At 37.6% G+C, this 27,910-nt stretch overlaps 2 protein-coding genes across 4 annotated transcripts in view; one reads left to right on the plus strand and one right to left on the minus strand.

Moving 5' to 3' along the window:
- The first annotated feature begins 1,111 nt into the window (after positions 1-1,111).
- Positions 1,112-27,593, plus strand: EIF3M (eukaryotic translation initiation factor 3 subunit M). Of its 2 annotated transcripts, none has more exons than XM_026012775.2 (11): positions 1,112-1,487; positions 4,210-4,342; positions 5,620-5,758; positions 5,901-6,024; positions 6,178-6,272; positions 17,703-17,786; positions 18,731-18,830; positions 19,725-19,806; positions 24,350-24,493; positions 25,458-25,518; positions 25,970-27,593. In XM_026012775.2, the coding sequence occupies exons 1-11, from the start codon at positions 1,446-1,448 to the stop codon at positions 26,088-26,090; spliced, it is 1,125 nt and encodes a 374-aa protein (XP_025868560.2). In that variant the 5' UTR covers positions 1,112-1,445; the 3' UTR covers positions 26,091-27,593. The 2 variants fall into 2 exon arrangements, with proteins under 2 accessions (XP_025868560.2, XP_025868561.2); XM_026012776.2 differs by lacking the exon at positions 1,112-1,487 and adding an exon at positions 1,610-1,857.
- The window catches only part of CCDC73 (coiled-coil domain containing 73), a 142,638-nt gene continuing 140,659 nt past the window's right edge, over positions 25,932-27,910 (minus strand). For both annotated transcript variants that reach the window (XM_072759072.1, XM_026012774.2), the window contains exon 18: positions 25,932-26,756. In XM_072759072.1, coding sequence (XP_072615173.1) covers positions 26,535-26,756 — 222 coding nt within the window. In that variant the 3' untranslated portion in view covers positions 25,932-26,534. The remainder of the gene's footprint in view (positions 26,757-27,910) is intronic.

The following is a 27,910-nucleotide window of genomic DNA, read 5'->3' on the forward strand; positions in this document are numbered from 1 at the left end:
CTAGGAGACCATGATCTGGCTGGCCATGGCTCTTTCATTTTTTTGCTATTCTCTTACTTAGATCCAGCCCACAGGCCTGCTTGCCCCTACCTTGCATCCCTTCCTGGCTGTTCTTAGGATGAAACACTTTCCCACAGGTTTCTTAATTCATACTTTCCTCAATATGAATTGAGCAATTTTTTTCCCTTAAGATTTTATTTACTTATTCATGAGAGACACCACAGAGAGAGGCACAGCTACAGGCAGAGGGAGAAGCAAGCTCCCTGCAGGGAGGCCCAAAGCAGGACTCAATCCCAGGACCCAGGGATCCCGCCCTGAGCCAAACAGATGCCCAACCACTGAGCCACCCAGACGCCCGAATGGAGCAATTTTCTTCCATCATCTTATGCACACAAACTTACACACTCCCTGGTTTTCTTTCTTTTTTTTTCTTCCCCCCTTCCTCTTAGGCTTTTGCCTTGTTGGCAGTGCTAGTTAAGGTAACATGCAGTAATTCTGTAGTAATAGCTAGTTGCACTCAGGACTCACATTTTTTAAGTGCTTTATCTGCTAAATTACTTAAACCTCCCAACACCGAGGTAAGTACTTAATTATTCTTATTTTTCCAAGAGGAGGCTGAAACACGGATGTTAAGCCATCGCCCTACATCGCACGCCCATCAAAGCGTGCAGGGCGGGGATTCCATCCCTAGGAATTCTAATCCTGAGGCCAGGCTGTCAAAGTCGATGCCCAGCAAGGGCTGCCTTTCTCATTACTTGGAGATGTTGGTGTTCCGTGCGCTCGCTGGAATGCAAACTGCAATTCGGAGCTTCTAGTGGAAACTACGGTTATCCCCGGCGCACAGCAAGTCCCCCAATAAACGCGGAAAAGTAGGATCAATGTTAGCTCGGAAAAAAAATCGTCGAGCTCAGAAAAAAAAAAAAAAAAAGTACACCCTGAAGGCTGTTTTTGCACCGTCCAGAGCCAAGGCTCGGTGGCCGGGGCAGCAACGGAGGCACCAGGCAGCGTGGCCTGGACGGGCTGGCGGGGGCGTGGCTGCAAAGGAACAACTATTTTGAGCACAACTGTTGACCCCGCAAGCTACAGATTTGCGCGGGGAGCTAGGCTAACTGAAGCACAAGACGCGAGCTCAGCGAAGGACGGCAGGCGACGCGGTTCCGAACCATGGAAGCGACAGGCGGAGCCAAGACCCGGCGCCGTCGAAGGCGCCCGTGAGGCCCGCCCACGCGCGTGCGCCCCGCCCCCAGCGCGAGGTGGGATTGGCCCCCTGGTCCCGCCCATCTCGGTGACCCCGCCCCGCAAGACGGGCGCAGGGTAACCCGGAAGCGCTTGTGAGGCCGCCCCCCCCGCCCCCTTCCCCGGCCCGCCCGCGCGCGCTGCTGCCGCTCTCTTTCCGGTCGGCGTGGTTTTGCGAGCGGAGCGGCCGCCGCGCCCGGGTCTTCGCCATGAGCGTCCCGGCCTTCATCGACATCAGCGAGGAAGATCAGGTGGGCTCCCAGGCCGCGCGTGCCTCCGGGGGGGTCGGTTAGGGGAGCCTCGAGGCTGTGAGGGGCCGAGCGTGGACCCCGCGAGCCCGCTCCGGGGCTGAGAGGCGCAGGTCACGCCGCCCTCGCGAGAGTAGGGAGGAGGCCGCGAGGCGAGGCGCTAAGGCCTGGCCTGGAGCCGCGTTAGCTCTCGGAGCGTGGGCTCGGGCGCCGGGCCCGCCGAGGTTTCGCGGCCGGCTTCCTGGTTGGCGTCGCCCTTCCAGGCCGTGTCACTCCTGGTGACACTACTTTCTGACTGACTGGGGATGGTGTCTGCTTCCGTCTCCCCAATGCAGCCACATCCGGAGTGGGAGGTGGCGAATCTCCAGACGACGTAAGCAGTCTCAGGGAAAAATGATTTCGTATTGAAGACGAAATGGTTTTATTATATGATCCCACAGGCAGGGGTGACCCCCTTTTAAATGAACGAAGGCCCTAGAGTGAGGGTTCTGAAACCTGAAAAACAGAACGTCAGTTTCATCCTCATGCTTTGGGGCATACACATGTGGTGAACCATCCTAGTATTTTTTTTTTTTTTTTTTGCAACTCCAACTAACATAAAAATTTGGTTTCCATAGAAGAAAACACCATTACTATTCGAAGATAACTCTTAGAATTACAGATGTTGATTTTTTTTTTTTTTTACCCCCCATGGTAGAAGGGCAAATCCTCAGTCTGAAGAGGAGAGGAAGAAGGGGAAATGAAAGGGTGGGGGAGGGGATTAGGGGAGGAGATAAGGCTAGGAAAGGAGTTGAGCTCATTGGAAAGGAAAATGTGGAAGACAAGGGAAAAAAGCATATATGGTTATTAATGGAATCATGTTATCAACAAATTGGCTATTAGATTGCCTCAAAAAAGTATTTGATTTATTTTTTTAAATATTTATTTATTTATTTATTTATTCATGATAGAGAGGCAGAGACACAGGCAGAGGGAGAAGCAGGCTCCATGCAGGGAGCCCGACGTGGGACCCCATCCCGGGACCCCAGGATCACTCCCTGGGCCAAAGGCAGGCACCAAACTGCTGAGCCGCCCAGTGATCCCCTCAAAAGTATTTGATTTAACATAAAGAAAGAACTTGTAGATGTAGGATGTTCTTGTCGTTGGCCTTATTTTAGTGTCATTTCTAGTTAGGTTATGCTCCTCTTGTAATATATCAGTTTGACACCAGCCATTCCTTTCAGGTGGATACGTGACTGCTTCAAAGTTTAACTTTGGCGAAATTCTGTGTTTGATTAGAGTAGGAAATGGGAGTTCAGAATTTTGTCTTTTCCTTTACTTGTCCTACTCCCACAACCACTTGTAGCCAGTGAAGCTGACCGATACAAACTGTTGATTTAATGGTTCTTTTTTTTTTTTTTTTAAGATTTTATTTATTTATTCATGAGAGGGAGAGAGAGAGAGGCAGAGACAGGCAGAGGGAGAAGCAGGCTCCATGCTGGGAGCCCGACGTGGGACTCGATCCCGGGACTCTAGGATCACACCCTGGGCTGAAGGCGGCGCTAAACCCCTGAGCCACCTGGGCTGCCCCGATTTAATGGTTCTTAGAAAAAGTTTGCTTTGTATCTACAAAGCAGAAGCTGAACAAATGCTTTTTTGGACCATATTATGTTTCCTGCATAGAAAAACATGTTCCCAGCGGTGTTTTTATGTTCTGACATGGTGACACTTGTTTCATGAAATCTTGTTTGTAATGCAACTCATAGGTGAAGTTATCTGCAAGGATAGCGCCATCAGGGCTACAGATTTAATGTACTTCCTGTAGGTACCCAAGCGTGTTTGTGGGTTTAGAAAATGTCATACCTGTGCATTTACTAATGGTATCCTTTCATCTCCCTGCTTAAGTTTTTCATATTATTATCTTAAATACCATCTACATTCATATTTGGCTGCCATAAATACCAAGCCCTCAAAAGAGCACCTTACTAAATATATATATATGCATTAGACTAGAAAATGTCTGAATACCTATGTTCAGACCACAATACCTGTGCTACTGTAGTTATGTTTTTTTAGGTCCAAGGGTGCTTTCTGATCCAGATATGTTTTTTTAGGTCCAAGGGTGCTTTCTGATCCAGATAGGTATTCTAAAAGACTAATTACCAAGTAAATCCAATTTGAAAAGTATTGTATTCAAGACAACATTCAAAGGCATTTTTTTTATCTTTGTGTCCTCCCAAAATGCTTGTCTCAGATAGATTCTCAAACATTTTATTAACAAATAATTACCTTCTTGCCAAGGTAGTGGCAAATGTCTGTAGCTTTTTTAAGTAGCTCTATTATGTACACTTGAGAGCAAAAATATTTCATTTCTTTAAAACCAGTTGAATTTGCTAGGTCAGATTAATTTTCCAGCATACACAGCTCCCTCAGAAACGCTTTGGGATATATTAGAAGCTTTTGCTATGTACTGGAAGTTCAGCAGCATATAGGTGATATGAGAGAAATTCTAAAGGTGATCCATGTGGGCCATAGTGGGTTTGTGTAGTCACTTGGTCTTGTAGAGGAAAACCTGTGGCTTCTGTGGGGTGGTGATGGGGACTCAGGAGGAGAGGTACTTCAGCATGATAATTTAAAGTTGTTGTTAAGTGAAGTATTCTTATTTTTTAAAAAACAATGGTTTGAGATCTTGAATTTTGGCATTGTCCATTTTATAGATGTATAGCAATCTTATTTGATTCAACAGGCTGCTGAGCTTCGAGCTTATCTGAAATCTAAAGGAGCTGAAATTTCAGAAGAGAACTCAGAAGGTGGACTTCATGTAGATTTAGCTCAAATTATTGAGGCCTGTGATGTATGTCTGAAAGAAGACGATAAAGGTTTGTTTTTAATTTTTTGTGTAATAACTTTTACTACTTATAAAGGACCTACTTCTCCCCCTGCCCCTGGTCCCCCAAGATTTTATTTATTCAAGCCCCTGAGTGGCTCAGTGGATTAAGTTTCTGCCTTTGGCTTAGACCATGATCCCAAGGTCCTGGGATCAAGTCCCACATCAGGCTCCCTGCTCCTCAAGGAGCCTGCTTTTCCCTCTCCATCTGCTGCTCCCCCTGTGTGTGCTCGCTCTCTTTGTCAAATAAATAAAATTTTTTTGGGGGGGAAATTATTTATTTGAGAAAGAGAGAGAACGAGAGCATGTGCAAGTGGAAGGGCGGGTCTCTCTTCTAGGACCCTGGATCATGACCTGGAAGGCAGATGCTTAACTGACTGAGCCACCCAGGTGCCCCATAAAGGACCTACTTTTAAATTTTTCTTGTAAATTATATTTGTTTTAGAACTGTTAAGCCTTGTTTTTAATTTAGCTTTGCACATGCTTGAGTTACTCCCATCTGTTCTGTGAATTAAACCTATTTTGAGAAAACCTTTTTTATGTCATGTTTTTTAAGCATTGTATTTGTATACATTCAGTACTGATAATTCAGAATGAACTGAAGAAAAGTAAAGCTCTTTCCTTTTCATAGGTTTACATTAATATCAAATGGGATATAATTTCAGGTAATCTAAAAGATATTGAATTATTTGGCTGGTTCCCTGTTTATTGACATAAAATGGGAAATTTTGAAAATTGGGACTCATGTAAGGTTGAGATTGAATCTGTTATATAATTACTATCTTAGACTCAAAAAATAGTGACCCAGCCAGGAATTTGACAACTTTCATTTCTCAGTAATTTTCTATTTATATGTAAAAGTTTTCTTCAGTTGGGAAAGCATTCTAACCTAAGACCTAACCAATAACTTCCAAATAATTGAATATCTTGCCAGTAAAAATTGAAATGACTTCTCTGTTTTACAGGTTGAAAACCAAATCTTAGATAATGGTTTTCCTTTTCTTTAATACAATGTACAACAGTGCTTTCTGGATGTTAGCTATACAACATAATTGGTTTCATTTGAATTCATGTGTAATATATTTTTAGCATAATGCACACCATTGAAGGAAAAGGGTCCTCTGGAACTGTTTTATAGTAGCCAGCTTGTATCTTCCTAAAGTATCTTAAGTTTAATGGTCTTTGATATATTAAAACACTGGAAATACATACTTAATTGCACACTAGGTATATGATAGCGTCACTATTGTGTTATCCATACATGTGTAGATGTTGAAAGTGTGATGAACAGCGTGGTATCCCTCCTATTGATCCTGGAGCCGGACAAGCAAGAAGCTCTGATCGAAAGCCTATGTGAAAAACTGGTCAAATTTCGGGAAGGTGAACGCCCATCTTTGAGACTGCAGTTGTAAGTTAAGAACTGAAAGAGGCTCAGTTTTTCAAGAGGCTCTTTTTTTATCGATGTCATTTAATGGTTGAAAGCAAGAATTCTGGGGCTTGACTGTCAGCTGTGGCTCTTACTAGTTTTGTGATGTTTCTTTGTTAATCAGGCTAAGCAACCTTTTCCATGGGATGGATAAGAATACTCCTGTAAGATATACAGTATATTGCAGCCTCATTAAAGTGGCAGCATCTTGTGGGGCCATCCAGTATATTCCAACTGAGCTGGATCAAGTGAGTTATTATGTGGAATACTTGTTCTGCTTATAAATGTAGATTTATATTATAACTAAAATAGGAAATACGTATGTCCTAAATATTACCTCTTAAATGATGTAAGTATGTTCAGCTGTGTCACTAAATTTCCTCCTTTTGTCAATCCTATAGGTTCGAAAATGGATTTCTGATTGGAACCTCACCACTGAAAAAAAACACACCCTTTTAAGGCTCCTTTATGAGGCACTTGTGGATTGTAAGAAAAGGTATTCAGAATTAATATACTACCTTAAAACTTAACAGGCAATACAGGTAGTTGAGGCTGTTTAAAAACAAGTAGGGTAAGTGATTTTGCTCTATTGTTCTCCAAAGAATTGCTCTAAATGTATTTCTGTAACTTTCACCTAAGTTAAACATAAAGTTTAAAATAGTTTTCCCCATCCTTAAACTTTTTCAAAAGCAAAACTTGCTTTTATTCTAAAAATGGTACAACTGTTAATCCAAAAGCTTTATGTAACTTAAAAGATTAAGTTATTTAATGATGCTTTGATGTCTTAGAATGGGGTAGTGCTACCACTTTTGTTTAATGATAGTTAGGATCTATCAATCATAGTTTCCACAAAGGCTCTTATATTAACAGTACTCCCAGAATTAAATTTTGCAGTAGACTCTACTAACTGAATACCTATTGGGCCTCTACAAGGTTTTAGGTTTCTAAGGCTTGTAATTCAGCCTAGCAAACTTCATGCCCCAAATACTTATTCTATATAACCAGTTTTAGGATGCTTACTAAGTGATAGGTTTGGCTTAGTTTTCAGAACTAGATAATCTTACCCTTTTTTGACCTAGCTTTTCTATTTCTCTTTTCATGTAGTGATTAAATACTTGTAAAAACAGTAAATAGTCTTCCCTTTAGTTTTATTACTGCACAATTTTTATACTGGCTTTTAATGCTGGGTATTTAATGTATTAGGGTCAGCAAGGTTCATATGTTTCTGTTAATTAATGTAAACTTTTTGCAACTACTTAAATTTAACAGTATAAGGAGAAATTTTTCTTGTGAAAGTTGGAATGTTTTATCCTAAGAGAAGAGAAGCAGGGGATCTTGCATTAATAGCTGTTACATTCTGATCAGTGGTTATTGTCTGTTCATGTTAGCAGACTAATGACAGCATTCTAGCCAGTAGTCAGTAAAATTTTAAGAATAAATAGTTTAGGGCAGCCCAGGTGGGTCAGCGGTTTAGCGCTGCCTTCAGCCCAGGGCGAGACCCTGGAAACCAGGATTGAGTCCCACATCAGGCTCCCTGCGAGGAGCCTGCTCACTCCCTATGCCTGTCTCTCTGCCTCTTTTTCTCTCTGTATACACACACTTGTGAATAAATAAATAAACTCTTAAAAAAAAAAAAAGAATAGTTTATAACAGAGGCCATTTCAAATGGAGAGAGCATTAAAAGCTGTCAGAGAAAGAATCCTTATTTCATTCACACTTCAAATGGGCAATCTGTGGAGCCAGATCACTGAGATTCAAGTCTTGGCTTTCCTACTTATATGACAATAAATTACTTACCATCTCTGTAACTCAGTTTCCAATTTCACAGTGGAAATAATAGTAGTAATTAGCTCATAGGGTTGCTGAAAAACAACATAATATTCATATACTTTTTAACACAGTGGCTTCATTATTGAGATAGCACTCAGTCAGATTTGGAAGTTCTCACTATCTTCATTTTTCTTTTTTTTTAAGATTTTATTTATTTACTCATAAGAGTCACAGAGAGAGAGAGAGAGAGGCAGAGATGCAGGCAGAGGGAAAAGCAGGCCCCATGCAGGGAGCCCGATGCGAGACTCGATCCCAGGACCCCAGGATCATGCCCTGGGCTGAAGGCAGGCGCTAAACCGCTGAGCCACCCAGGAATCCCTTCTTCATTTGTCAAGCTAACTTTTAAGAAGTTAGTCTTTTTTTCTGACAGAGTAAGAGTTTTTAGGTTTCTCTCTGAATGTCTAGTGTTTATCAGAGATGATGACTACTCACTGGATGATTTCTCTAATTGCTGTTTAGTAGGTTCTCTGTCTGCTATATGTAAAAGAGAAATGACTAATGTTCTAAGGAATTCCAAATCTAATTTTTAGAGAAATGGAAATAGAACATCAGTAGCCATCTATACTCTTACTGGACATGTCCTAATATTAACGTACTAGAAAATACCTGCAGCATTTGTCACAGATGATCACCTTTTTCCTTCCTGAAACACTTTTCTTCAGTTGGTTTTTGGGGCCTCCTTCTCTTCCCCTCTTTTATTGGAGTGTAGTTGACATACAGTATATTAATTTCAGGTGTACAACATAGTGATTCTACATTTATCTACAAGGGGCACCTCTCTCGATTATTCTCTTTTTTATAGATTTATTTATTTATTGAGAGAGAGCATGCATGAGTGAGAGTAGGGGGTGGGCAGAAGAAGACAGTCTTCAAACAGACTCGCCACTGAGCATGGAGCCTGATGTGGGACTCCATCTCAAGACCCATGAGATCATGACCTGAGCCAAAACCAAGAGTCAGATGTTTAATCAAGTCAGTCAGATGCCCATCAATTCTTTTCTTCATTCACAGCTTCTTTGTGGGTTCCTTCTTCTCTCAACATTCGGATGACTTATTCCTGGGACTTTCTCTGCTCAGTTTTATTCATTCCTGATGCATGTTTGTTTGTTTTTTGCTGTGAGTTTGGGTGAGGCTGAGTACCAAATGCAGGACAGTTTTTTTATATTGCTAAGTTGTTAAAGTTTAGTATGAGATACTTCACATCCCTGTCCTCACCTACTAAAATGCCAGTGGTGCTTCCCAGTTTCAAGAACAGCTACAACAGCTCACATGCACTTGCAAATGCTCTGGAGGGCACATGGTTTTAGAGCCACTGCTACCTAAGTGCACTCATTCAGTCATGTGCCTTTAAATACTGTTTATATGCTAGTGATTTTCACATTTAGGTCATGTATTTCTCCTCTGAATTCCAAGTATCTATATTCAATCATGTGCCTTTAAATACTGTTTATATGCTAGTGATTTTCACATTTAGGTCATGTATTTCTCCTCTGAATTCCAAGTATCTATTCCTTTTTAACATCTCCATTTAGATACTCAAAAGACATCTCAACGTCTGCAAAAGTGAGCCATTGATTTTTCTTTCTTAATCTGTTTTACTTTCTCCCAACTCAGGAGATGCCATTTCTGTGCTTCCATTTGCCCAAAACTCAAAGCTGGGATTCCTTTATGATTCCTCCATATCTTAATCCAGTATCAAATCCTGTCAACTCTGACAAATCTGAAGTCAGTCTGACTTCTTACCACTACCATTGCTGTCTTGTGGTCTAAGGTACCATTATTTCTTATTTAGATTTTTGAAGTAGCCTCTTAAATGTTCCTTTTGGGGTCTTGTCCCCTCTATAGCCTGTTTTAGTACAGCTGCCAGAAAGTTTTGTTTAATATGGAAGATCAGATTCTGTTTCTCTTCTATTCAGAACCCCTCAGTGGCTTCATTGGGAATAAAAGGCAAAGCTAGCTCCAGAGTCTTTAATCCTTCAAATCTGTTCCCTTGTTACTTCATCAGGAAGGTCTTTGGCTGTCTGTATATGTGACAATATTCCCTCCTACACCCTTGCATTGTTTTTTGTTTCTCTCATCCCTATTTCATTATTTCCCCCTTGCACTTCTTACTAACAGACTTAATTATATTTTAATGTTTAGTGTCTGTCCCTGCTAGAATGTAAATTTCCTAAGGGTAGGGATTTTAATTCATTAGTGTCTAATGTATGGTAGGCACTCTGTATTTGTTGGATGAATATTTCCAAAATATGTTAAAGAAGCAGAGATGTGAAAAAGCACATGAAGTGGTAGTTTATGGAACTAGAGTATATGCCCTTCCCAAAGAATTTTAGGTTAAAAAATGTTGAAACACCTGTCAAGTATAAGATCCCTGGCTTTTTCCCCGATTTCTGTTTTGGAAATTAGTTTCCAGTATTTGAGTGTTGTTGGTTCTTTGATTTCCGTGAACAGATACAGTCCACTGGTCACTCTATAATTTCTGTTTTCCTTGACCTCTCAGCGCCATGTGACCATGATACCTACTCATAGAAACTTCTCTTGACTTCGGTGACACTTCTCCTTGCTTTTCTCCAGTCTCTTCAGCAGTTCATTCTCCGACACCTTTGTAAATTATTCTTTCTTTGCTCCATTAAATACCTCTATTAAATCAAGATTGTGTCCTGGGTAGGACCCTTTTTCTCACTCTCTCTGCCTGGGTCATCACTTCTGTTCCTGTGGCTTCGTCTTCTACTCTGTGGACATCCATGTCTTTAACTCATGCTTCTCTTCTGTGTGTGGATTTTTATATTCAGCGTCTTTCAACATTTTTCTGAGTGTTTCCACTGAGACACAGCTGCCTCAGACTCAATGTGACCGTAAAGAATTTGTCATTTTCTCTCTCTAAATTAGTCTCTGTTCCCTAGCGAGACATCTTGAGGTGTAATCTTCTATTTTCCCCTGTCTGCAATCATAATGATTTTGTGAAATACAAGTTTCATCACATTTTTCTTTAGGACATACTAAAAAATCCATAGCATGTAAGACCTTTCTTACATGGGTTCCTACCTACTAAGGTAGCATGGGCTTGGTGAATGTAGTGATAATCATGCCATTTTTGTATGGTATGTTGACAAACTACAGAAACTTTGTTTAATGGATATTTCTTCCCTCCATTTCCCCCCAATACATAAACCCTTCTTCTTGCTTATCACACCTGAGAGACAGTAAACCTGTGTCTGCTACAAAAGCACCCCGGTCTTTCCCAATCTGAACCAGGGGCTAGCACCTTTTTTGTGTGGTCCACAAGCTAAAAATGGCTTTTACAATTTTAAGTGGTTAAGAAAGAAAATCAAAGGGAGAATAGTATATCATGGCATGTGAACAGTATATGAAATGCAAATGTCCATCTCCATAGGATTTTGTTGGAACATAGCCATTCTTATTTATGTATTGTCTGTGGTTGTTTTTGCCAAGACTAGTTGCATCAGAGTCTGTATGGCCTACAAAGCCTAAAATATTTACTGTCTGACCCTTCACAGAAAGTTTGCCTACCCCTGATCTAGACTGTTTACATTTAACTTCGTTTCTGTGCCTAAAACACTAGTCTCATGTTGAGGTTAGGTACCTCTCTTCTCCAGCCTTCTTTTATCATGGCACATAACAAACACCCTTTATTTTTATTTTATTTTATTTTTTAAGATTTATTTATTTATTTATTCATGAGAGAGAGAGAGGCAGAGACATAGGCAGAGGAAGAAGCAGGCTCCATGCAGGGAGCCTGACATGGGACTCCATCCTGGGTCTCCAGGATCAGGCTCTGGGCTGAAGGTGGCGCTAAACCGCTGAGCCACCCAGGCTGTCCCATAACCCTTTATGAAGAGGTTTGTGAGGTTGTACCCACAGTGAAGGCTAGGAACCTGATCTGTCAACCTGGATGAATAAACGATACCCACCCTAAGGAAGTAGAAGAGGATGGCTATTTTATTTAAATATTACATTTCTGTCACACAACTGATTTAAATTTTAAGATTCGGTTTTTGCCCAATACACATAAAATGTAATTTTCTTTCCTGCCTCTGGATTAAAATTCTGAGATTCACCTTGCCCTTTTATTTTTTTTATTATTATTTTTAAAATATTTTATTTCTTTATTCATGAGAGACACAGAGAGAGAGAGGCAGAGGCACAGGCAGAGGGAGAAGCAATCTCCCCACAAGGAGCCCAATGTGGGACTCTGGTCCTGGACCCCCCGGATCATGCCCTGAGCCAAAGGCAGATGGTCAACCACTGAGCCACCCAGGCATCCCATCACCTTGCATCCCATCACAGATATAAGAATGCTTATATCTGTGGTGCTTGATTATTTTACTTACATTGGTGCTTGATGAGTTCAAATCGAACAGCATTTTTTGAGCCCTTATTATATGTCAGATACCATGCACTTTAAATGGATTCTTTTATCTGACTTTTGTGGATTCAGAGTTCTTTAGCTGGATGATATATTAGGTTGAAGTATACTGTGGCTGCTAAAACTGGAAAATGAAGTGCACATGGACTTGTAGAGAATCATAGGATAATTAACTGAGTAAAACAGATTTTCATTAAAATTTTCTTTTGATTCTTATATCACTGTATATAAGATGCTGATTACCACTTAGCCACGTCTGTGTTTACATTGGGTTTTGTTTTGGTTTGTTTTGTTTTTAAGATTGATTGATTTGTTTTGGGGGGTGGGGTAGGAGGGAGAGAGAATCCCAGGCTGACTCCATGACTGGCTCTGCGTTGAGCATGGAGCTTGTTACAGGGCTTGATTCCATAACCCCAAAATCACAACCTGGGCTAAAACCAAATCAGTTGCTCAACTGACTCTACCACCCAGGCACCCTTCCTTACATTTGTATATTTTAATAAACCTTTAGCTTGTAGGAAGTTGTAAAATACCGTTTAATTTTTTTAAATAAGTGCTATAGCTCCTACTGATTTTACCCAAGTTGAATACAGATATTGGGGGGGGGGGGGGGGGTGGTGTTCAGCGGAGGAGAAAGATTTTTCCTAAAAAGCTAAGCTTTCTATAACTGTCCGAAGATTCATCGATTTAAAGGAAGAAATAAAAGGTGAAGCTAAACGTTTTCTAAGACTTCAAATTGAATGAATGCATTTTGTGCTTTTCACTGCAATTAAAATCAATCATTTGTATAATCTTAATAATAATATAATTGGAAGGGTATTTTTAGTAGTTATTTAAATATATGCTGTTGGCCCAACTTCACCCATGTTGTTCTAATAATTCCTAGGACACAAAACTTTTTTCCCCATCTAAGGCCTCTGTACTTGGTCTTTCCTTTTACCCAGCCTTCCACCACCAACACTTATGATCAATTATTTTGCCTTCTTTAGGTTTCATCTTATGTCATTCCTTCAAAGAGAGACTTTCCCTGTGTAGTTTCCTGTCTCTGCTTGTGTTACTCCTTTACATCACCATTTATTTCCTTCATGGCACTTGTGGGTTTTTTTTTTAATCACTTTATTTTTTTCATTGTAAGTATACTCTTTAATCCCCTGCCGTGTTTCACCCATCTCACCACCCACCTCCCATCTGGTAACAGTTTATTCTTTGTAGTTAAGAGTTTGTTTCTTGGTTTGTCTCTTCTCCTATGCTCATTTGTTCTGTTTCTTAAATTCCACATATGAATAAAATTATAAGGTATTTGTCTTTCTCTGATTTATTTTGCTTAGTATTTAGCTCTATCCATGTTGTTGCAAATGGCAAGTTTTTTTTTTCTTTTTTATGGCTGAATAATACTCTGTTGCGTATGTATATGTATTTTCTTTAACCATTCATCGGTCAATGGTCACTTGGGCTGCTTCCATATCTTCACTGTTGTAAATAATGCTGTTGTAAACAGAGGAGTGCATGTATCCCTTTGAATTGGTGTTTCTGTATTCTTTGAGTAAATACCCATTACTGTGATTGCTGGGTCATGGGATAGTTCTGTTTTCAGCCTTTTGAGGAACCTCCGTACTGTTTTCCACAGTGGCTGTACTAGTTTGCATTTCCATCAGCAGTGCACAGGGGTTCCTTTTTCTTCACATTCTTGTTAACACTTACTGTTTCTCGTGTTTTTTATTTTAACCATTCTGACAGATGGAACATCTCATTGTAGTCTTGATTTTCATTTCTCTTGACAATGAGGGAGTTGAGCATCTTTTCATGTGTTTTTTGGACATGACCCATTCTTTAATTGGATTGTTTTTTGGGTGTTGAGTTGTATCAGTTCTTTATATGTGTTTTGGATACTAACCCTTTATTGAATATGTCTTTTGCAGATATCTTGTATATTCCATAGGTTGTCTTTTAGTTTTGTTGATTGTTTCCTTTGCTGTGCAGAAGTGTTTTATTTTGATGTAGTTTAATAGTTCATTTTTGCTTGTTTCCCTTTCCTTGGGAGACATCTAAAAAAATGTTGCTACAGTCAGCGTCAGGGGAATTACTGCCAGTGGTCTCCCTCTAAGATTTTCATGGTTTCAGGTCTCACATTTAGATCTTTAATCTATTTTGAATTTATATTTGTGTATGGTCCAGTTTCTTTTGCATGTAGCTGTCTGGTTTTCCCAACACCATTTGTTTTTCCTCGTTGGATATTCTTTCCTCCTGTGTTGAAGATTCATCGACCATATAATTGTGGGTTTATTCTGGGTTTTCTGTTCTGTTCCATTGATCTATGTATCTATTTTTATGCCAGTACTGTGTACTATTTTATTTTTTTAGTATCCTATATTTTAATTACTATCTCTTCGTAAAAATATAACTTGGGCAGCCTGGGTGGCTCTGTGATTTAGCACCGCCTTCAGCCCAGGGTGTGATCCTGGAGACCTGGGATCGAGTCCCACGTCAGGCTCCCTGCATGGAGCCTGCTTCTCTCTCTGCCTCTCTCTCTCTCTCTCTGTCTCATGAATAAATAAATAAAATCTTAAAAAAAAAAAATTTGAAATCTGGAATACTACACTTCAGTTTTTTCTTTTTCAAGATTGCTTTGGTTATTTGAAGTTTTTTGTGGTTCCATACAAATTTTAGAATTGTTTGTTCTAGTTCTGTAAAAAATGCTGTTAGTGTTTTGATACGGATTGCATTAAATGTGTAGGTTGCTTTGGCTAGTATAGACATTTTAACAGTATTTGTTCTTCCAACCTATGAGCCTGTGATGTTTTTCCATTTCTTTGCATCATCGTGAATTTCTTTTATCAGTGTTCTATAGTTCTCAGAGTATAGGTCTTTCACCTCTTTGGGTAAGTTTATTCCTAGTTATTTTATTGTTTTGTGTAATTGTAAATGAGGTTTTCTTAATTTCTCTTTCTGTTGCATCATTATTAGTGTATAGGAATACAGCAGATTTCTGTACATTAATTTTGTATCCTCTGGCTTTACTGAATTCATTGATCAGTTCTGGTAGTTTTTTTGGTAGTGTCTTTTAGGTTTTCTGTATAGATAGTATTATGTCATCTGCAAATAATGAGAGTTTTACTTTTTCCTTACCAATTTGGATGCCTTTTGCTATGGCTAGGACTTTAGTACTCTTGAATAAAAGTGGTGAGAGTGGACAGCCTTGTCTTGTTCCTGGCCTTAGGAGAGAGGCTCTCAGTTTTTCACCATTGTGTATTTTGTTGGCTATGGGTTTTCCATGTAAGACCTTGATCATGTTGAAGTATGTTCCCTCTAGATCTGCTTTGCAGAGGGTTTTATCACAAATAGATGTACTTTGTCAAATGCTTTTTCCGCATCTATTGAAATGATCATGTGGTCCTTACCTTTCTTTTATTGGTGTGATATATCATACTTATTGATTTGCAAATATTGAACCACTCTTGCATCCCTGGAATAAATCCCATTTGATCATGGAGTATGATTTTTTTAATGTATTGTTGGATTCTGTTTGCTAATATTTTGTTGAGGATTTTTGCATCTATATTCATGAGAGATGTTGGCCTGTAGTTCTCTTTTTATATGATATTTTTATGTGGTTTGGGTATCAGGCCTCATAGAGTGATTTTGGAAGTTTTCCTTTTCTGTTTTTTTTGAATTCCTTGAGAAGAATAGGTATTAACTCTTCAAATGCTCATTAGAACTTGCCTGTGAAGCCATCTGGTCCTAAACTTTGGTTCTTTGGGAGTTTTTAATTACTAGTTCAATTTCATTACTGGTAATTGGTCTGTTCAAATTTTCTGCTGTAGTTTTGGTGGGTTATTTGTTTCTGGGAATTTACCTATTCCAAGTTGTTCAATTTCTTGGCATATAGATTTTCATAATATTTCTGTTAAAATTGTTTGTTTCTGTAGTATTTTTTTTCCTCATAGTGATTTTATTTGGTCCCCCCCCCCCCCCCCCCCTTTTTGGATGTATCTTGCTAGAGGTTTATCAGTTTTGTTCATCTTTTCAGAGAACCAGCTCCTGGTTTCATTGATCTGTTCTGGGTGTTTGTTTGGTTTAAGTTTCTGTATCATTTCTTTCCGATCTTATTTATATTATTTCCTTCCTTTTTCTGGATTTGGATATTATTTTTTTTCTAGTTTCTTTAGGTGTAAGGTTGGGTTGTTTATTTGAGATTTTCTTACTTCTTGATAAATCTGTATTGCTATAAACTTCCCTCTTATTACCACTTTTGCTGCATCCCAAAGATTTGGGACCATTGTGTTTTCATTTTCTCTTGTTTCCATGTAGTTTTTTATTTCTTTGATTTCTTGGTTGACAAATTCATTGTTTAAGAACATGTTATTTAACCTCCATATATTTGTGCTCTTCCCAGATTTTTTTCTTATGGTTGATTTTTTTTTTCCCCCTTACGGTTGATTTCTAGTTTCATAGCATTATGGTCAGAAAAAAATGCGTATGACTTTGGTTTTTGTTTTTGTTTTGTTTTTTTTTTAATTTGTTGAGACTTGTTTTGTGGCCTATTCTGTGATCTATTATGGAGAATGTTTTTGGCACTTGAAAAGAATGTGTATTTTGTTTTAGGATAGAATGTTCTAAATATGTCTGTTAAATCTATGTGGTTCAGTGTGTCATTCAAAGCCAGTGTTTCCTTGCTGATTTTCTTTTTGGATAATCTGTCCATTGATGTCAATGGGGTGTTGAAGCCCCCTACTATTATTGTATTACTGTTATTTCTTTTATATTTGTTATTAGCTGTTTTATGTATTTGGGTACTCCCATGTTACAATTGTTAATCCTCTTGTTGAATTGTCCTGTTTACGGTTATATGGTGTCCTAGTCTCTTGCTAACAGATTTTGTTTTTAACTCTGTTTTGTCCAATATAAGAATTGCTACCTAGGCTTTCTTTTGACATCCATTTGTATGTTAAATGTGTCTCTATCCCCTCACTCTTAGGTTACAAGGCATCTCTTGGTTTGAAATGAGTCTCTTGTAGGCAGCATGTAGATAGATGAGTCTTATGTTTTTTTAATCCACTCAGTCACCCTATGTCTTGATTGGAGTGGTTAGTCTATTTAACATTCAAAGTAATTTTTGAGGGATCCCTGGGTGGCGCAGCGGTTTGGCGCCTGCCTTTGGCCCAGGGCGCGATCCTGGAAACCCGGGATCGAATCCCACATCGGGCTCCCGGTGCATGTGAGCCTGCTTCTCCCTCTGCCTGTGTCTCTGCCTCTCTCTCTCAATCTGTGACTATCATAAATAAATAAAAATTAAAAAAAAAAAAAAAAAAGTAATTTTTGATAGGTAAGTATTTATTACCAGTGTGTTATTTATTTTGTGGTTGTTTCTATAGATTTTCTCTGATCATTTTCTTGCTCTTTTTCATGGTTTGTTGGCTTTTAGAAAATGATATACTTGAATTCTTTATTCTTGATATATCTATTTTTTGCACATCTGTTAGTGCTTTTTTATTTCTGGTTACCATCATGGCGCTTACTTGTTCTTTTTCATTAGTTGTTGGGCTTTCCTCCTAGAAGGAAAGTTCCATGATTTTTCTCAGAGTGGGACCGTGTCTCTTGGTCACCATTGTATGTATTATCAGCATAGTGCTTGGCACTTAGTTAATATTTTTGAGTGAATGAGTGACAGTAATGATGTCCTGAAATTCCTAAAGCAGTATTTCTTTTTAGTGATGCTGCCTCAAAAGTCATGGTAGAGTTGCTAGGAAGTTACACAGAGGACAACGCTTCCCAGGCTCGAGTTGATGCCCACAGGTAATGTTAATAAGCCTGCTGTTTGGATGGGGTGCCTGCAGTGTGGAGGCTGAGCTACAGTAGAAATCCTGTTTGCATCTCCCAGGGGACCAGAGCAGTTTGAAATTACGGGCTCTGGGGGGTTCCAGTGTAGATACTAAAATTCAGGATTTGTTATTGGAATAACCATAGATTGGATATGGAAGAGCCACATGGTATTTTCTCCTTAGGGTATTGCTGGTTTGGGTGTGATAACTTCAACCTGAGAAGTAGAACCTAGTATCAGGTTGATTTTACCTTATGAGGATGAGGAAAAGTTGGTGGCATCCTGAAAGTTAGCCCATTGCTAATGAGAATAACGGCTTCATACAATCTAGGCCAACTTCGTGGCAATAGTAATGGAATCAGTTTTTTAAATCTGAAGTGGAAATGATGATTTCTTTATTGGGTATGGTTTCACAGGGAGCTATACATGATATATGTTGCTATAAAGCATAGTTTGTGAGAAAGATCTCTAACTCTGAGGTAAGACTGCCTACATTCAAATACTCCACCACTTAATTAGTACTTATTGGGCAAGTTCTTTCAGAGCCTGTTACCATCATTGATAAAATGGACGTGATAATACTGTATATCAGAGTGTTGTAAGGATTGAGTGAGGCACTTAACTAGTGTCTGGCATATGAGAAAATGCTGCTGCTGTTTTATTCACTCTGATTATTTTGGTCATGCTTTCTCTCCAGCTTTTTTAAATCTACTTTATTATTTTATTTTATTAAAACAGATGTACCTGATAAATAGATTTATTGGCCTGTTTTAATTTCAGTCCTGTGGCTTTTTTAATGCTGTGTATATTGAACTCTTAGATATTTAACTGAGTTAAATATATTTTGCAATCTGTAAAAGTTGGTGAAAAGTTCCTGAATCTCAGGACTCTAAGCTTGTATTTTTGTCTTTTAATTAAGGTGTATTGTACGAGCATTGAAAGATCCAAATGCATTTCTCTTTGACCATCTTCTCACTTTAAAACCAGTCAAATTTTTGGAAGGCGAGCTTATTCATGATGTAAGTACTTTATCTAAATGTGGAAAATGTTCTCTTTTCCTAAATGGAAAATACTGAAGCAGAACTCTTTCTTTGTATTCATGAACATGACTGTTAGATCTGGAAAGAGAATTGTTTATTCTTTTTTTTTTTTTTTTTTTTTTTTTTTTGAGATAATTTTTTTTTAAATTTTTATTTATTTATGATAGTCACAGAGAGAGACAGAGAGAGAGAGAGAGAGAGAGGCAGAGACACAGGCAGAGGGAGAAGCAGGCTCCATGCACCGGGAGCCCGATGTGGGATTCGATCCCGGGTCTTCAGGATCACGCCCTGGGCCAAAGGCAGGCGCCAAACTGCTGCGCCACCCAGGGATCCCTGTTTATTCTTTTTATGTCAGTAACAGAATGAAATTTAGGACCAGCTTTTTTTCCCAATCATTGAATGTACCTGTTCTTTCTCCCTTTCCTTTATCTACTTGCTGGGCTGTTATGAACTTATATGATAAGCAAATTTCTTTTCTTTTCTTTTTTTTTTTTTTTTTTTTTTTTTTTTTTTTTGCAAATTTCTTTTTATATGTAGTGTCAGCTAACCCTAGTTAGGAAGATAAAACTGATATTTAAAAACACATGAACATACTTTTCGAGTACAAGTATAAAATACATTTTGTATTAGTTTCCATTTGTACTGTGCTGTTACCCCTGTCTTTCAGGGTAGATCATTTAGTATTTACTGATTCTTCATCTGAATGAGTCTTAATGAAAGCAAATGGTTTAGATGGTAATTTGATCAAACAGATTTATATTTCTGCACTAAAAGAAGCATAGAGAGTTTTATTGCTGAGAGTTAATGTCTTAATGTCTTGAGTATAAATCTAGATTCTTTATTGAATATTGTATCTTTATTTTCTATCTGTAGCTTTTAACCATTTTTGTGAGTGCTAAACTGGCATCATATGTCAAGTTTTATCAGAATAATAAAGACTTCATTGATTCACTTGGTAAGTTTTGGGAGTTTATTTTTTGTTGGGGTATAAAGAAAGATGGGAACATGCTATTCTAGAACTCTCTTGTACTGTAAGGTCCAGCAAATAAGACTGGCCTTTTGTGTAGATTACCCTAACCAGTGGTGTATGCTAGAACAGCAACAAAAGAGGCCGTTTAAAAGATTATTCATAATGAATTGGGAATGAGAAACCAAGAGGGTGTAGGAGGTAGCATTTGTGGTGGAAAGAGCATGAAACTTGGGAGTTAGAAAACTTGAGCCTTTTTCCCCTCTCTCTATAAGAGCTTGTTGGACTTCAAGCCCTCCTACCAGGTTCTACTAGACCGTGCTTCTTTGAGGTGAAATTCTAGCAGGAAGCAGATACAGATAAAAACAGTTCCATTGATACGTATGTGGGTTTTGTTTTTTTTGGTTTTTTTTTAAGATTTTATCTATTTATTCACAAGAGACATAGGCAGAGGGAGAAGCAGGTTCCCTGCGGGGAGCCCAATGTGGGGACTCGATCCCAGGACCCTGGGATCCCACCCTGAGCTGAAGGCAGAAGCTCAACCACTAAACCACCCAGGTGTCCTGATACATATGTTTTTAAATTGTGGAATGGAGGGTGGAGCAGAAGAGCACTCTAAGGATCACTATTACTTTGATCATAATGGTGACTTTCAGAAGTACTCATTTTATTTTATTTTATTTTTTTTTTTTAAAGATTTATTTATTTATTTATGATAGACATAGAGAGAGAGAGAGAGGCAGAGACACAGGCAGAGGGAGAAGCAGGCTCCATGCCGGGAGCCCGACGTGGGACTCGACCCCTGGACTCCAGGATCGCGCCCTGGGCCAAAGACAGATGCTAAACCGCTGCGCCACCCAGGGATCCCAGAAGTACTCATTTTAATAGCTGACAAAATTTGATGACTAAAAGATACTTTATTATTTAAAATAAAACTGTAGGGATCCCTGGGTGGCGCAGCGGTTTGGCGCCTGCCTTTGGCCCCGGGCGCGATCCTGGAGACCCGGGATCGAGTCCCACGTCGGGCTCCCGGGGCGTGGAGCCTGCTTCTCCCTCTGCCTGTGTCTCTGCCTCTCTCTCTCTCTGTGTGACTATCATAAATAAATAAAATAAAAATTAAAAAAAAAAAAAAAAACTGTAAAATTCCTTACATTTTTGGTGCTTTTTAAAAAAGATAGTTACATAATTGAAACAGTTTTTTTTTCTTTGTAATATATTTTATGCTTGGTGCACAACCCTTCCCCAAAATTAACAAATTCTAGAAGTATATGTATTGTTAAGCAGATCTAAGTGAGGCTGTAGATGGAATTAGAAATGGCGTTATATGATGGGAGAAACTTTCTTTACTACGATTTGAAGACAGCATAGTAAGTCTTAGTTTTATATGATTTTAATCTTTGAATTTTCTTTGTAGAGCATGAGAGTTCAGTGTTTGCCAAACTGAATTTAATCTTACCCTCATTGAGCAAATTCCACATATATATTCAGTATTTAATTTCCTTCTGGAGCATGTTTTTAAGATACTAAAATTACAAGGAGAAAAGTTAGAAAATCTGTAGTTGAACAGATTTAAATTGTTCTAAAGCTACCAGTTTTTTGAGCGTGAAGTCAACTATGAAACTAAGGTGCTTTGTTTTCTACTAGGCAATGATGAAAATATCTTAGAGGTTGGTTATGTTTTCTGTGTTAATATTGAATTGTTAGCCTCCTGGTTTGAGATAAAGATGAAGAATACATTTATGATCTATTTTGATTATACTATTAGTCCTCAATTTGGCAGTCATTAATTCCTGTCAGCTGTATATTTTGTGCTGCCATTGGAATTGGGGAAGATTGAATTATTCTGAACATAATAAGGCATTTGAAATACACCAAGATAAAGTAGATGCAAGTGTATTTGTGTAGAATGCTTTGCCAGGTGCACTAGACCCAGAAAACCACATTCTGTCCCAGTTAATTTGTTTTGTGGCATGAAGCTATGTGATGGAATGTTAATGTCAGCAACCTCTTTATTTACGCACCAAGGAAAAAGGAGTAGTAATTAACACTTTGACACTCCCCCATTGATGTGTAATTGACTGTTTCAAAGGAGCACTGGTTCATAAGCTATTGCATGCATTAAAATTACGTTTTCTATATTGCAGCATTTTAAGACAGGGGTCAGTGACAATGCAGAAATTGTTCAATGATGCACATTTTTTTATTACTGCATTAAGGTTTTGACATATTAGTAATGAATAAATGTTTCCATAAAATTAGATTTTTTTATAACTTTAAAATTGAAATATGACACAGAACACTGTGACTTCCTCTTTGAAGGTAATGTTCTAGTTTCATGAAACAAAGCATAGCTTTCTACAAGTCTTTAACTCATACTTCACTGGCTTAATAGTTTTGATTTTGAGAATGAGTTCTAACCACAGGTTTCCTCATGTAACACAGATCATGGTCTTACATAATTCATTCTAGAAGTAATCTTCATTTCTCTGATAAATTCTTAAATTTATGGTAAGCTTCTAACTACACAAAGAGTAGCAGTAAAGTATTTTTAACAGTATCAGAAACTTTAGGAATGACTATCAGTTTATCATACTAAAAGAATTTTATATGCCCAGAGAACTGGAATGTAAGGAATTTTCTTGTATTTGAAAATATTGAGGAAAAATCTTCAGTAGTTATTCTCTGTGATAGAAAAAACCTATTTCTAGTTCATGGTGCCACCCAGAAGTCCAATTCCCTTTTTTGCCTTTAGTTTCTTGAACATATAGGCAATTAAGCTATGTTTTATTAGAAATTTGTAAAAGATGGTTTGGGCAAAACATCTTATTAAATATGTGTATTTTTTATTTTACATGTGTTAGTAACATTTATTACAACTAAAAGTCTGGTTCAAATGTCCAGATTCTACAGGTGGCATCAGTTTATCAAAACACTTTATTAACACTGACAACTTGGGCCAACAGTAAGCATTATCCTGTGTCAACTGAATTGCCCTAACATGTCTACATGTAATCTGGTGTTATACAGTTGCTACCTTCTTGCTTCAGAAAGTTAATCAGCATCTAATTTGCATTTGTTAATTAGGGTTAATGTGCACTAATTGATTTTTTGATGCTTGTAGATTTCCATTAAACCCGGTTAGCAGTACTTACTTAGATACCTCATTCATTTGAGTTATGATGATCATGTTTTTGTTGAATCTGTGCCAAATAGAAGGCCTGCATCATAATTACAGCTAATTAACAGATGATTATGTCCTGTATTAATGGGCTTCCCTTGTCTTCTGCTAATATATGTTATAAATTTCAAGTTTATTTATGGAGTGCTTAGAACTTTTTTAACAATAGAAACTTGAGGCTCTTAATTATTAGAGGGTACGTGATTGATCATTTGCTCAGTTTACATAATTTGAAATATTAGAGAAAAGGAGCGTGTAATTTTAGATTAATTTTAGAAATCTGTTTATATATAATTAGTAAGTTAGCATCAAATCAAGTATATATGATACCTGTGTTATAATTCACTTTCCACTTAAGAACTGGTAATAATTTGGGTATTAATATTAAGGACTTGTAAATATTTATTTGTATTACTAGGAATTTATCTTGTAAGTAAATGCCGTTTTGAGGCCTAGTACTGCCACTCTGACATATAAGACATTTATTTTTATTTATTTATAGATTTCATTCATTTTATTTTTTAAGATTTTATTTATTTATTCATGAGAGAGACAGAGACAGAGGCAGAGACACAGGCAGAGGGAGAAGCAGGCTCCATGCAGGGAGCCCAATGTGGAACTCGATCCCAGGACTCCAGGATTAGGCCCTGGGCTGAAGGTGGTGCTAAACCGCGGAGCCACCCAGGGATCCCTATATATAAGACATTTAATCTCTTTGCTCTTCAGTTTTCTTGATTTTAAAATGAAAGAATCAAGACTAAGTAAATTAAGTTTCCTTTTGGGTCTAACAGTTGTGATCTGAATAATTGTAACTGCATGTTTCACTAGAAATTTTAAGACAAAATATTGTTTGTACAGTTTTCTGTGACCTGAAGGGAAATGGAATGTTTTTATAACTGAAAGTATATGAAAATATTTTAAGGCTTTGTGTCTACTAGTAATACACAAAACAAAAAGTATATAAGGAGTCTTGTGTTTAAATGGAAAGCAAATAGTAAAAATAAACTTAATTACAAAAAAAGTTCTTATGAAATGAACTTTGTACATTTTATCTCCTAAAATGTGTAACTGTAAAAAATGTAAAATGTCCAGAATGTTTAGAGTTTAAAAAATAATCACTTTATAAGCCCATTCTTAACTTTGAACCCGTGACCTGTGGCCCTGTAGTAGTAAAGAAAAAATAATTGTAATGTTTCATAACTTGGTTATGGGATCAGTTTATGGTTTGCAAATATAAGTAGCTTTGTCAAAATTACTCTGTAAATGCTCAGTGACTTTTGACACAAGAGCTGTAATTGTGCAGATCTTTAACTGCTATGGATGTTCACCAGGCTTTACCATTGTGTTATTCAGGTCTATTACATGAACAGAATATGGCAAAAATGAGACTGCTTACTTTCATGGGAATGGCAGTGGAAAGTAAAGAAATTTCTTTTGACACAATGCAGCAAGAACTTCAGATTGGAGCCGATGATGTTGAAGCATTTGTTATTGATGGTAAGGCAATTAGAACATTTTCATTTTTTCCCTAGAATTTCTCTTTTACCTTGTGGAATATAAGATTTTGTATCTTGGGGCACCTGGCTGGCTCAGTCAGAGCATTCAACTCCTGATCCTCAGGGTCATGAGTTATAGCCCCACGTTTGGCATGGAGCCTACTTCTCAACAAAAAAAGATTTTGTATCTTGAAACTGAGTCATATCCTAACAAAGCTAGGTTCTCTTGCAGCAGATGTGTATGTTTAGATTTGCAGATTATATTTGTAGTAGAATGAAAATTCAATGGAAATACAAAGGCCTTTATGGTGTACCATAGTGGTTAAGAGCCTAGGTTTTAGTATCAGACCTGGGTTTGAGGGCCAGGTCTTCCTCTGTGAAACCAGAATGTAGGAGTTAATAATGTAATTGCGAGGATTAAATGAACTAATGCAGGTAAAGCACGTAAGCCCAATGCCTGGCACATAGTCTGTAAATACTAATCATTATCAGTTTTTTCCATTGGCTAGAAATAGGACCTTTCCCAACAATTGCATTATAAAATGATTTTAATTGTTACTCACATTTTTTTCTGGGCTTAAGTTTGAAAGTTGGAGAAATTGTACAATCAAGATTAATAAAACGTACAGAACTATTGACATGGTTTCTTTTTAGTGGTCTGAGTCTCAAACTGTCCTATAAAGGAGTAATATCTTATTAGGAACTTAGTATTCCCCCCCTCCCCCATGCAGTTGGGAGAACACTTAGAATAGACTTGCCTAGATGAAAGTATAGGACGAATGTGTGACCTTCTTCTTGGTTCCATCATGTTGCTGTGCTTGTTATTAAATACAAAAAGCCAATTTATAAAATCATGTTTGAGAATTGTATTGTAAAGTTTTATTGTGGTTTACTTAGTTTTATATCTTAGCTGTTTTTCTTGGGAATTTTCCATATAATGTATCATGTAAAACATCTTTTTTCAGCAGTAAGAACTAAAATGGTCTACTGCAAAATTGATCAGACCCAGAGGAAAGTAGTTGTCAGGTAAGACACTTAAGACTTTGCAGTATTTTGTAGAACAATTTAGTTTATTCCGATTATTTCACTTAAATGTTTAGAGAACCAAGGTGGTGTTCTTATCAGTTGACTGTAGTTAAATAGTTGCTATTTATCATAATTTTATTAAAGTTCAGACTGAATGTGATTAGCTTATTTAATGAAAGAGTCCTATTTTCCAGCACATTTCATTTAATGGCTCAGCATTGGCTAGAATACTAATGACTTTTGTGTCTGGTTTATGTAGTTCAGGAAAACAGAAGGAAGTAGGATCAATATGATAAAGATTTTTTTTTAATAATTTAGAATTGTAAGAGAATTAGAAGCCTCTGTCTTTCATGTATATTTAACTAGATACAAGTGTGTAGTATTGTAAAAAAAAAAAATGCCGGGATAAGAAGTTGACTAATAACTTTGTTTTTAATTTTTCAATTTTTAGTCATAGTACACATCGGACATTTGGAAAACAGCAGTGGCAGCAACTGTATGACACACTAAATGCCTGGAAACAAAACTTGAACAAAGTGAAAAACAGCCTTTTGAGTCTTTCTGATACATGAAATTTGGTTCTTTTTGGAAGAAATCTAAATCATAGTAAAACAAACTAAAATTTGACTACAGTCTGGACATTTATTGTCTTAAGTTTAAAAGAAATGTAAAAAGTCACGAATTTCGGAGGATACAAAGTAATGTTACAAAGGGTCACTCATATAATACATAAGTTGTGTTCTGCAAGGAAAGGGGTTGAAAGTGCAGAAAGAGCTTTGATGAAAGGATATATGGAACAAAGCAAACTTAATTAAGGGGAATTGGCTGCTAACGGCAATCTCAGCTATCTTAAGTGAGCATTTGTAAAAGCATAATAGTAGTAATTCCATCACATCAAAAGAAACTGGAAAAGTGAGTATAACTAAAGTTTTGGTGTAACATTTTTGTTCTAGTCAAAACCTTATTGATATTTCAGTTACATCAGTTCATCACTGAAAGCATTCATCAACATTCCTTTAATCTGTCATTTCTTCCAACATGTCTTCTGCTTTTCTTTTCTTAGGTTGGTTGTCATTTTCTAAGCTTAGGGACTTTTCGATTTCATTAATTTGATTTGTTACCAGGCTCTGCCAGTCATCCTCCTCAGTAGAGGATGCAGCCAGGGCAGCAGCGTCTTTAGTCCTGGTTGCCTGAGAAAGGCTTTGTAGCAGAGCTGATTCCAGAGGCTTTATTTTCACCTAGGAAAGACCAAACCTGTTTTGCTTACCTTTGAAACGACTCGGTTTTTAAAGTCACCATTAAGAGTTAAAAGAAAATTTATGAATATGTGATAAAACCATCATTTTTCTTGACTGATTTTCAACAACTACCTTAATTTGGCAGAAGAAAAAATGAAGTGTGAATCTGGAGGCTTGTGTGTATGTAGTAGCTCCTAGAGATCCCTAATAGAGCCTAGGGATACCATGAACATTTTCTAAAAGGTCTTGAGCTTTACATTGGAAAAGAGATTTAAAACAGCTGCAGGTCAAAATCTGTTTTATCTGCTGCTACCCCTCTTCCCTTTCCAAACATGTCTATGTTTTGTATCTTCTCTAAAAATGCTAATGGAGGGAGACTGCCTATAGAAACTTCCTTGTACTACAGGTTTCCTCTAGTGCTTCAGGGAACCATTGTTCAACAAACAGGAAAGAGCAGTGAGGTATTTGGAAGCTGGCATGTTTCCAAGGCACTGCATTGGGTCATACTTCTAATACTGTGTTAAAAATACCTAAGTTGCTCATTTTAAGATTTTTTTCCTGATAATAATTGTTCGAAGTTCAGATAATAGAAAAGTATAAAGAAACCAAAATCACTAGTAATCTCTCCAGAGAGAGTGGTCAACGTTTTGGTATTGTATGCTACTAATCTTTTTTTTTTTTTCTTCTATTTTTAGCATATCTGGTCAGTCTATAGACTTTCATATCTTTTTTTTTCCCCTCTGTGGGCTGTTTCCTAGGTCTTTAAAATTTTTCATAAACCATTGTCAGTGGCTGCACAAAAATAAATTTGAGTTAATTTCTTGAAAAAAAAAAAAACTTCTGATAAAAGGTTGTATATTTTAGAAATAATGAACAGGGTAAAAATTACCTAAAATCTCACCTACCATTAAACATTTTGATGTAAATATTCTGGTCTCTTCTGTGTGTATACACACTTTTAAGATCTGGATCATATTCATATCATTTTCTAGTCTGTGTTAAAAACAGTTTTAGCATTTTTCCTCTGTTCTTAAAAGTCTAAGAACATGGCTCCATTATATTCCATGTTCCATAATGTAATATGTTGAACATTTAAGTTGCTGAGAAATGCTTACTGTTGTAAATTAGGCTATGATGAATGTCATTTGTTGTCA

The sequence above is a fragment of the Vulpes vulpes genome, chromosome 5 (assembly GCF_048418805.1).
Source record: "Vulpes vulpes isolate BD-2025 chromosome 5, VulVul3, whole genome shotgun sequence".
Lineage (NCBI taxonomy): Eukaryota > Metazoa > Chordata > Mammalia > Carnivora > Canidae > Vulpes > Vulpes vulpes.